Below are 11,591 nucleotides of genomic sequence, written 5' to 3'. Positions count from 1 at the left end.
AAAAAAAAAAAAAAAAAAGCCGGGCATAATGGCTCACTCCTGTAATCCCAGCACTTTGAGGTTGAGGCAAGCAGATCACCTGAGGACAGGAGTTTGAGACCAGCGTGGCCAACATGGTAAAAACCTCTCTCTACTAAAAATACAAAAATTAGCCAGATGTGGTGGCCTGTAATCCCAGCTACTTGGGAGGCTGAGGCACAAGGATTGCTTGAATCCGGGGGGGCAGAAGTTGCCGTGGGCCGAGATCGTGTAACTGTACTCCAGCCTGAGTGACAGAGACTCTGTCTCAAACAACAACAACAAAAAAAACAAAAACAAACAAAAAAAGAAATTACTCTGTCTATGACTCTGACCTGCAAACTAGCAGTGGACCCAGGGCAATAATCACAACCTCCAAGAGCTTATGATGAGCTCATATCTTATTTAACATAACTCTGCAATTGTACAGGAGTATTCCCATTTTACAGATGAACTGACTGATACTAGCTGACAACTTGCCCAAGGTTACAGAATCAGAATCCTATCACAGGGCTATTTCATGGTTTTCCTACCATCCATATCATCTACCTACCAGTGGCTAGTGAAGGTCCCCTAATCCTATAATTAGGGATAGGACAAACAATAGGAAGATTATATTAACTGCTTGGGGCAGCAGCCTGCTCTTTCCCTCCAGAGACCTCTTGCATTCAAGTGGAGTTTATTTTTTTTTTTTGAGATAGAGTTTTGCTCTATTGCCCAGGCTGGAGTGTAATGGCACTACCTCAGCTCACTGCAACATCCGCCTCCTGGGTTCAAGCAATTCTCCTGCCTCACCCTCCTGAGTAGCTGGGATTACAAGGTGCCCGCCACCACACCCGGCTAATTTTTTGTATTTTTAGTAGAGATGGGATTTCACCGTGTTGGTCACACTGGTCACACCCTCAGGGGTGATCTGCCCACCACCGCACCTGGCCTTCAAGTGGAGCTTAAACCTATAAGACGTGGTGGCTCACACCCGTAATCTCAGCACTTTGAGAGGCTGAGGCAAGTGAATCACTTGAGGTCAGGAGTTTGAGACCAGCCTGGCCAACATGGTGAAACCCTGTCTCTACTAAAAATACCAAAATTAATTAGACGTGGTGCTGCACACCTGTAATCCCAGTTACTCAGGAGATTGAGGCAGGAGAATTGATTGAATCTGGGAGATGGAGGTTGCAGTGAGCTGAGATTGCTCCATTGCATTCTAGCCTGGGCAACAGAACAAGATTCTCTCTCAAAATAAATAAACCAAAATCTGTAAGCACCAGGAAAATATACCTCAAATGGCTGGGCATGGTGGCTCACATCTGTAATGCCAGCACTTTGGGAGGCCGAGTTGGGTTTGAGCCCAGCCCGAGCAATGTGGCAAAACCCCATCTCTACTAAAATACAAAAATTATGGCTGGGCATGGTAACTCATGTCTGTAATCCTAGCACTTTGGGAGGCTGAGGTGGGCGGATCACTTGAGGTCAAGAATTCGAAACCAGCCTGGCCAACATGGTGAAATCCTGTCTCTTACTAAAAATACCAAATAGTTAGCCAGTGCTGGGAGTGGTGGCTGAGGCCTGTAATCCCAGCACTTTGGGAGGCCAAGGCAGGCAGATCATGAGGTCAAGAGATCGAGACCATCCTGGCCAACATAGTGAAATTCCATCTTTACTAAAAATACAGAAATTAGCTGGGCATGGTGGCATGCGCCTATAGTCCCAGCTACTCGGGAGGCTGAGGTGGAAGAATCGCTTGAACCTGGGAGGCGGAGGTTATAGTGAGCCAAGATTGCGCCACTGCGCTCCAGCCTGGTGACAGAGCAAGACTCCATCTCAAAAAAAAAAAGTTAGCCAGGCATGGTAGTGGGCTCCTGTAATCCCAGCTACTTGGGAGGCTGAGGTAGGAGGATCGCTTGAACCTGGAGGCGAAGGTTGCAGTGAGCCTAGATTGCGCCACTCCATTCCAGCCTGGGTGACAGGTCAAGACCCTGACTCAAAAAAGAAAAAGAAAAAGGAAAAGAAAATAAACCTCAGACACATCTCAGCCTTTGTGCCTCAAGGTCATTCTTTCTACCTGCCTTTCTTCTTTTTCTTTTCAATAAAGAGGGGATCTTGCAGGCCGGGCGCGGTGGCTCAAGCCTGTAATCCCAGCACTTTGGGAGGCCGAGGCGGGTGGATCACGAGGTCAAGAGATCGAGACCATCCTGGTCAACATGGTGAAACCCCGTCTCTACTAAAAATACAAAAAATTAGCTGGGCATGGTGGCACGTGCCTGTAATCCCAGCTACTCAGGAGGCTGAGGCAGGAGAATTGCCTGAACCCAGGAGGCGGAGGTTGCGGTGAGCCGAGATCGCGCCATTGCACTCCAGCCTGGGTAACAAGAGCGAAACTCCGTCTCAAAAAAAAAAAAAAAAAAAAGAGGGGATCTTGCTATGTTGCCCTGTCTAGACTTGAGTCTGGGCTCAATTAATCCTCCCACCTCAGTCTCCCAAATGGCAGGGACTACAGGTACACACCACCAAGCCCAGCTTCTACCTGCCTTCTTATTGCCTAGGCTTTCCTGGTGGTGGGAAAGTAGGGGTCAGAATGGGGGCCTGCCCTGAAATAGTCAGGCGTACCCTCAGGAGTTGAGTTCCAAGATACTGTTTTCCAGGAGTGAGGCCATCTCTTTTCCTTACCCTAAGGATGAAATATTTAAGAATGATGTATGTTTAGTATACCAAAGAGAAAGAGCCACTGGCTTCAGATAGCCCAGAAGCCCCAGGAATAGCCCAGTACTGGTTCAGCAAAGGCTAATTAAACACCTACTACTGGCCTGGCATGGTGGCTCTAGCCTGTAATCCCAGAAATGTGGAGGGATCACCTGAGGTTGGGTGTTCAAGACCAGCCTGACCAACACGGTGAAACCCATTCTCTACTAAAAATACAAAAGTAGCTGGGCATGGTGGCACATGACTGTAATCCCAGGTACTTGGGATGCTGAGGCATGAGAATCGCTTGAACCGGGGAGGTGGAGGTTACGGTGAACTGAGATTGTGCCACTGCACTCCAGCCTGGGCAACAAGAGTGAAACCACGTCTCAATAAATAAATAAATAAATAAATAAACAAACAGACATCTACTACTGAAAATGCCCACCATCATCTGCTCCTTGCTGGAGGCCAGGGGGCTGTCAAAGTGAAGGAGTTCTACTCACTCAGCAGGGTTACAGCCATTCCTTGGAGTCAGAAAGCTTCCCATTTGGTAGGAGAGACTTCAAGACAAGGTTTTCCCAGGCTCAACAGGACACAGAGAAGGTACTCTGAGAGCACAGGGGAAGGAGAATGGGTGCTGCTGAAGGTCTGGAAGCTGGGAGTGGAGAGTGAGAAGGGGAGGATTCTAGACAAAAGGAATGAAATCTGAGAAGCTCAGAGGTGATATGGAAAGTGGCACTGGGAGAGGCATGGGGCACTGAAGAGATTACTAGAGGCTGCACTACTAGATCATAGCTGGGGAGACAGAGATATAAGTTCCTACCCTTCAGGTGTCTGGAAGAATTGTACACCCCAAACTCCTCTCTCCAGCCTCCCTCACATCAGTTCCTGGGTCAGCGCCAATGGGTACTTATGACTACTCATGAAGGTGTGGGCTGGGTGGGAGCTTTGTGTTTGTATGAACTCCAAATCCATGTAAGATTTGAGATTCTACCATTTCAGGGGCCATAGGGGTCTGCGGACCCCTATGTTGCCTCCAAGGTGCTTAAAGGCTGGTCACACATACAGGAAGTTTTCTGAGGCATTAAGAATCCTCATATAGGAGGGAGGGAGCTGGGAAAAAAAAATCCTCATACTAAAGCCTGAACTCACACCTGTAATCCCAGCAGTTTGGGAGGCCGAGGTGGGCAGATCATTTGAGGCCAGGAGTTCGAGACCAGCCTGGCCAACATGGTGAAACCTTTTTCCTACTAAAAATACAAAAATTAGCTGAGTGTGATGGCAGACTCCTGTAATCCTGGCTACTCAGGAGACTAAGGAACGAGAATTGCTTGAACCCAGGAGATGGAGGCTGCACTGCATTCAAGCCTGGGTGACAGAGTGAAACTCTGTCTCAAAAAAGAAAAAAAGAATCCTCATATAAAGTTTGCCTAAGAAGGCAAAAGAGAAAAAAACTGGAAATAATACAAATGTCTAACAAGAGACAAGTTAAATAAGTAATGGCAATCAAATAAGGGTTAAGCAAGTATTACGAATTATGAAGAACTTAAGAAGAAATGTAGGCTGGGTATGGTAGCTCACACCTGTAATTCCAGCACTTTGGGAGGCCAAAGTGGGAGGATCACAAGGTCAAGAGATGGAGACCATCCTGGTCAACACGGTGAAACTCCATCTCTACTAAAAATACAAAAAAATTAGCCAGGTGTGGTGACACGTGCCTGTAATCCCTAATCCCAGCTACTCCAGTAGTTGAGGCAGGGGAATCGCTTGAACTGAGAAGGGGAGGTTACAGTGAGCTGAGATCGCGCCACTGCCCTCCAGCCTGGGTGAGAGAGCAAGACTCCGTCGAGAGAGAGAGAGAGAGAGAGAGAGAGAGAGAGAGAGAGAGAGGGGGGGGGGGAGAGGGGGAGAGAGAGATGGGTAATGTCTTTCCAATGACATACTCATTCCTTTAATAAATAATTATTGAGTACCTACAGGCCGGGGAGCACTTTCTGCTGGTGGCAATGCCAAGAGCACCTTGGTTTCCCACCAGCCCCGTTGCCAACACTTGGCTCAGGCCCCAGGAAGGGGAACTGCCGCCTGTAGGAACTTAGATTCAACGTTGGTAATCCTCAGATACCTCCCCAGGCCTCAGTCCAATCTCTCTGTAGGCTTGATCACCACCCCCTCCCCTAGACTAAAACCCAGCTGCTAAGACTTAGCTTGGCGGGTTAAGCCAGGACAGAAACTAAGCGCCGGGCGGTAGATTACACTCAGTGACGCCCGACCCAGGCCAGGGTCCCGAAGGATTCCCCTCACTTCTCGCCAGTGGCTTCTAAGGTCGACGGCGCCCCTGGCAGGGACCCCCGGAGTCGCAGTCCAAGTCCAGGACAAGGGGCATCGAGGAGGGACCCAGTTCTCCCACGGCTCTGCGGGATTCAGCTGGGTTGCTTCCAGCGCGCCCCGAGGTGGGTGCGGGTTTCTAGTGTGGCGGCAGGGCCAGGACTCCGTGGTTTTCAAAAGCAGGGGAAAACCGACCCAGAGGCCGCGCCCTAGTGACCTGTTGCGGAGGGAGGAGGTAGTCACCACGACCCTGCCCGAGCCTCGAGGCTGCTACTCCAGTCCCCAGCCCTCGGGGATAGGAGGTAGGGAAAGGTGTGAGGGGCACTGAAGTCGAGGGAGGAGCGAGAAGACCCGAAAGCCAGGTGTGTTGGGGGGAAGGTGGGCAACAGAACCTTCTTGGTCATTCGAGGCACCCCTTGCTAATGACCAGCAGGATGCCAACACTCGACTCCCCACCCTAAGTCCTATTCAGATAGTGACTGGGAGTGGGGAGTTTGAGATCCTAAGTCCCACCCTCTTGGCTGAGAGCCTGAGGCCAGAGAGGGGAAGTGATTTTCTCAAGGTCACTCAGCAGAACAGCGCTCAGCCAGGGCCAGAGCCCAGGTGTCTCCCAACCACTCCCCCCGGCCATCATCCCCAGAACCCGGCCTCCGGCTCCGCGTTGGGAGTGGAGGATAGCGCGGAGGAGGTCTGGGCGACTGGGTTTGGGGGCAGAATGAGTGTGTCGGACACCTCAAAACCCCAGATCAGGATACGAGGGGGGTCGATGGCCGGGAAACTTCGCACCAAGCGCGGGGCCGCCCAGGGACCGGGGAGCGGGGTGCCGGGCACCGGCTCCACTTCCTGCAGGCTGGAACCCGCAGGGCGCGGCCCCTTTAAGAAAGTTCTCTACGCAAGTTCATCAAAGTTTAAAAACTTGCGGTGGAGAAGGGAGCGGAGGAAAAGGAGAGAGGGAGAGCGCTGACCCAAGCGAGAGAGAGGTGAAAGGCCCCGCCGGAGGCCGCCGCTCAGCGGCCCGGGCCAGGGCAAGCCCGCGGTGGGCGCCGGGGATTGGCTGTGCGTTCCCCCGGAGACCGCGCGGCAGGCGGGGGAGGGGGCTGGCCGAGCCCCAGCTGAGGCCGGTTCCGGCCCCCGCCCCCCGCCGCCGCCCGCCCCCTCCCCCGGCGCCCGCCCCCCGCCGCCGCCGCCGCCGCCACCGCGGGCGCACTCGCCGGTCGCAGTGAAAAGGCGGAGGCGGTGGCCTCTCCGGCTCCCACTGCCTCCCCCTCCGCACCCCCTCCCCACCTCCCGCACCCGCCAAACTTGATGTGACCCTGGCCCGACGCGACGGCTGCCCCTCTCACCACCCCGCCGGCCTCCCCACTCACCCCGCACCCGCGAGCGCACCGCTCACCGCGCGCCTTCCCACTCCCCGCGGGGCCGGCGCGGCGCTCGCCCTAGCGTTCCTTCCCGCCGCCCCCTCCCCCGCACCATGAGCAACCCGAAGCCGGACAGCGAGCACGGCGGCGGCACCGGCACCGGCTCCGGCGCGGGCTCCGGCGGCGCCCTGGAGGAGGAGGTGGGTCTGTGGCCCCGGGACTTGCAGGGTGAAGCGCACGCGAGGCGGGCGCGGGAGAGGGTGAGCGGGGCCTGCGGCGCCGCGCTGGGCCAGGGTGGCCAGCGCTCCCGGCGCCTTCCCGCCGCTGCCCGAGGCCCGGGGAGGAGCGGCCCGTGTCCGTGGGCGGGGGCGTGCGGCCTGGACTGTCCCGCCGGACGGGCATTGTCTCACCGCCCTCTCCGGCTCGAGGCGGGCCGCGCGCCGGCCGCCGTCCGGGCGTCCCGCGGTGGGCGAGCGGCGCTGCGTCAGTTCCACGCCTGCTACTAGCGCGCCCCTGGCTCCCTACCCCGGACTCGCTCATCGCCCTCCTCCGAGGCGCACCTCCCGCGTGGCCGGTACCGCGTCTCGGCGGCACAGAGCTGAGCGGGACTAGCACGACCCGCAGGCGGCACCCTCACTCCACTGCCCTTTCCACCCCGACCCCCTCCCCGTGACCTTGGGGGCCGGCCGGTCGGCACCTCGGTTCACTCGAGCTGTTGTCATGGGTGTGGGCGGGCTTTCTTCACAGTCCCAGAACCTGGGCTTTGGCGGAGGTGAGCCTACAAGTTAATTAGTTTGGAAGGACATGACTGAAGACACTCAGTTCCTCCTCCTCTCTCCGGGGTTGTCCTGGCAGCCAAGCCAGGACCCCAAAGCTGGCCTGGGTGGATCCTGCCAGGAGGGGCGACCACATCTTGTCCACTGGCTATGTGCGAAAGGGAGGGAGTGTGAGACGGCTCCCTTGGAACCACCAGCAGCTGGGTGGCTCATGGATGATGAGGAGGATGTGTGCGCGGGGTGGGGTGCTGGATAAAAGCCTCAAAGCTATCAGTGAATAGGGACGATGAGCTAGGCTGTCGGAGAGAACTGGAGTGGAAGGGGACAGGCTTCCCAGGGCTTCTGGCCTCTGCTGCGTCATTCCAGGGCTGAGAGACCCTTCCTGGCCTTCCCTGCATGTTCTCGCCCAGGAAACCAAGGGCTGGTTATCCACCCTGGGCGCCCTTCCCCTTGGCCTGGGAGAGAAACCGCAGAGCCTGTGGTGTGGACTGTTGTTGCCTCCTCCCCTTGTGCTGGGGGGTTGGTGCAGGATGGCGCCGCTGACCCTCGGCTGGGCTGGGCTGGGCTGGGCTGGGCTGGACTAGACTAAGCGCCGACACCCCCTCTCGGCAATTAAGAGGCCTACAGCCAGCCTCTAGGTCTGGATCCCCACTTTTTGGGGCAAGGGGAAGGAAGAATACACAACTCTGACATCTGTCCACTAATAGCTTGAGTATGGTGGGGTTGTTTGGGCCCCAGAAGGCCTTGCCCTCCTTGGACCTTGATGCCAACAGGCCCTTGGCTTTGGGGATCTTACCCCCATCCTGACTACCTGACTGTTCAGAATCTCCCCTGACAGTTGGGGAGGGTGACAGGGTTCCTGGAGTGTTGGGGTTTTCTGCTTGGCCCCCTGCCGTGGGCTGAAATTGAGGGAGAGCATGTCTCCTGTGAAGCTGGGTGGGGACCCAGAACCCCATTTCTGCTAAAGGATTGACTTCATTGGGGACTTCACACTGCCGAAGAGGCTGGGACTGAGCAGACTCTCAGACCCACTGCTATTGGGTGAGAAGGGTGAGCCGTGTGGCCAGGCTAAAGTCTTGAAAAAAGCATTTGAGGGTTAGCATTTTCTAAGTACCTTTTCTGGGAAAGAGGGCAGGATCCTCAAAAAATGGAGTCCCTGCTATTCCTCCTTGAGGGTTGAGATGGCTTACGGTCCCATGGTGGTTCAAAGTCAGTGCAGTTGCAAAAGGGCATGGTGGGCTCGCGTTTAGCAGAGGTACACAACTAAGGGTTCTGAGGGTCTCCTGGAGCCCAGTGTCTGGTCTGCTAAGGGAAGTGGTGTTTCCCAAGCCCTGGCCTAGTCTTTTGAATAGTGGGCCATGAGCCCCTCTGCTGGTAGCTCCATCTTGGATTGGTGGTATAGGCTGGAACTGGAATCCTCCCTGTAGTTTAGATGCCCCCTAGGCAATCAGTTTTGCAGCCACTAAGAGCCACACACCATCTGGAGAATAAGCGTTAGCAGTGGTGGTTTTCTCCCATGGCTGACTGAGGTGAACTCTTCCCAGTCAACTCTTGGAGATTAGCTAGAGCAAGTCTAGAAAACCAAGGAATGCTGCTGCCCACCACAAGACCTCAGTTCCTAAAGGTGCTGCTGGGTCACTGAAGGAGGGAGTGTATTTTCGTGGTTCTGGAAGTTATCAGTAGGGCTGCTTGTCTTGAACTGCTTTGGATAGCCTTGACTCTGCCTGCTTGCCTGCCTTACCCACAGGCTTTATCCATGTCATAAGCATTAAGTTCTCTTTCTGGACCCAGGGGTTAGGGATACAAGTGAAAATTCTCAGCCTAGGAGGTGAGAAGGACTTGCCAGGAAGTGGTGGTATGTGAAATGCAATGGTAGATAAAATAAAGGGATATCATATCAGCACATGGTACCATGGTGCTCCTGAGAGATTAGAGGTCAGCCTTCTCTGAGATGTGGGTGAGTAGGAGGAGTGAGGTTAGACCTGTGGGGGTGGAAATGGCATTCCAAGAGGGGGGAGTCACATGTATAAGTGAGGGGGTAGGTTTCATTAACCACATGGCTTGTTTGGGTAACTACCTGGAGTTTGCTATATTGCAGCAATATATCAGGCAATGCAGCCATGGTGAGAGTCTGGGATTAGGGCAGCAATGACTGTGGAATTAGAGGAAAATTGGCATTTTTCTCTACTTGGGAAGATGTGTTGAAAGCTTTGATACCCTTTGAAAGCTAAGGAGGACAGCAGGGAATTAAGGGGAGAAGCTGAGTGTCCCTCCCAATCTAGAGGCTCTGCTGTACAACAGGTGAGTCTTGGCTGGAGCTGAGGATCACGTGAGTTAATATAGTACATGAACCTGCCCAGGGTAGATTGTGTCAGTGCTGTCAAAGTTCAGACCTAAACATGCGCTGCCTTAGTGATTCTCTAGGGATAACTGAGTAGTTACCTCTGGGGAGAGGTAAATGTGATTCTTTTTTTTTTTTTTTTTTTTTTTTTTTTTTTTTTTTTTTTTTTTTTGACGTAGAGTCTCCCTCTGTTGCCCAGGCTGGAGTGCAGTGACATGATCTGCACTCACTGCAACCTCCGCCTCCTGGGTTCAAGCGATTCTCCCACCTCAGTCTCCTGACTATATCACAGACACGCACCATCACACCCAGATAATGTCTGTGTTTTTAGTAGAGACGGGGTTTCACCATGTTGGCCAGGCTGGCCTTGAACTCGTAACCTCAGGTGATCTGCCCACATCAGCCTCCCAAAGTGCTGGGATTATAGGCGTGAGCTACCACGCCTGGCCTTGTTTTATTTTTGAGACAGAGTCTCTGTTGACCAGGCTGGAGTGTAGTGGCACCACCTCGGGTCACTGCAACCTCCTTCTCCCAGAGTCAAGTGATTCTCCTGCCTCAGTCCCCTGAATAGCCGGGATTACAGGTGCCCACCACCATACCCGGCTAATTTTTGTATTTTTAGTAGAGATGGGGTTTCAGCAGGCTGGTCTTGAACTTGATTTCTGACCTCGAGTGATCCACCCGTATCGGCCTCCCAAAGTGCTGAAATTACAGGTGTGAGCTGCTGCACCTGGCCTGTGCATAGGGTTATATCCACATTTTATATAAGGGACTTGAACATTTGGAGATTTTGATATCCAAGGGGGAATCCTGGAACCAATCCTCCTAAGATATTGAGGGGGACAGCTAACTGTACAAGGCAATACTAAGTTACAGTAATTTTTAAAAACCACTTTTTTGAGGTATGATTGTCATATATAAAGCTGTATGTTTACTGTATACAACTTGATAAGTTTAGAGATTAAGTTACAGTAATTTTTAACTGGGGGGCACCCCAGGAACGGGGTGATATTTATACTATTGGGCTGAGGAAAAGTATAAGTTTCTAAGAGTTAAAAAAGTTTTTGCCAGCTTAGTGGTAAGCTATAGAAAGTCAGGGGTTAATGGCACCTAATGGGGCTACAGTTTGACCTGAGGGGCTTGGCCCTTCCCTGCTTTCCCACCTCCTTCCCGTGTGGCTGGGACAGGGCTGCTTCTTGCAGGTCTGGTACCCGAGAGCCCATCATGTGTCCTCAGAAGGGTGTCAGGAAGCAGCCAAGGCCCTGGTACCACTGGGTGGCTAGAAATCAGCCCTCCCTGAGGTGTGGGTGAGCAGGTGCTTACTTATGTGGATGAAACAGGAAGGGGGGTGTGGGGGGTCGGGGGTAAAGTACTCTAGATTAGTGTGAAGGAATTCCTGGATCTAGTGTACGATTTGGACACCTCCCTTTTCTTTCATATCAATAACATTTGAAAGCATCTGGGACGTCTTGGTGCTTGGGACATCTTGGTCTGCAGGCTTTTTTGAATAAGAGGGAAGGGAGCCTTCTCTGTTTCTGGGCACTCATCTAGAAGCAGGGCCAGGCAGATTTGCAGTAGGAGATCAGTTCCCTTCCTCCCTGGGAGTTATAGTGGATGTGGTCTATGCCAGGCATAGTTATATGCACTGTACCATTTTAACTCTTAATTTAATCTTTGTAAGAGCATTATGAAGTACTTACTGCACTATCACCATTTCATAATGAGAAGAGTGAGGCACAGAGAAGTTAAATAACTTTCATGTATCTGTTAAGTGGGGAGGCTGGGATTTGAACCCAGAGTTTGCTCTTAACCACACAGTAGACCTACTATTGTGTTTTATATTAGAGTTTTTGGTGAGACTTGGAGGCAGGGGGAGAAAAGGTATCTGCAATTAAGGTTTCTAATGGCTGAGTGTTGGGTGATGCCAAGTACAGACCCAGAGACTGACTGTGGACCAGTTTCCTTTGGGCTGGTGGTGTCCCAAGACAGGTGATGGGAGCTGTCAGCCCCTGACAGGAGGAGCCTTTTTATCACAGATATTATTTAGAGTTGCCATTGCATGAAGATAATAAACCAAGCCAGTTTAATTTT

At 53.0% G+C, this 11,591-nt stretch overlaps 1 protein-coding gene across 2 annotated transcripts in view; it reads left to right on the top strand.

Annotated features, from left to right (window-relative positions):
- Nucleotides 1-6,228: 6,228 nt before the first annotated feature.
- The window catches only part of RBPMS2 (RNA binding protein, mRNA processing factor 2), a 36,922-nt gene continuing 31,559 nt past the window's right edge, over nt 6,229-11,591 (top strand). Inside the window, exon 1 of one of the 2 annotated variants that reach the window (XM_017508078.2) lies at nt 6,229-6,583. In XM_017508078.2, the coding sequence (XP_017363567.1) occupies nt 6,497-6,583 (87 nt within the window). In that variant the 5' untranslated portion in view covers nt 6,229-6,496. The remainder of the gene's footprint in view (nt 6,584-11,591) is intronic. The other variant, XM_037731206.1, reaches the window with a different exon arrangement.

The sequence above is a fragment of the Cebus imitator genome, unplaced genomic scaffold, assembly GCF_001604975.1.
Source record: "Cebus imitator isolate Cc_AM_T3 unplaced genomic scaffold, Cebus_imitator-1.0 Scaffold386, whole genome shotgun sequence".
Lineage (NCBI taxonomy): Eukaryota > Metazoa > Chordata > Mammalia > Primates > Cebidae > Cebus > Cebus imitator.
Note: the sequence above shows the minus strand (reverse complement) of the source record. Positions and strands in the feature narration are given on the sequence as shown.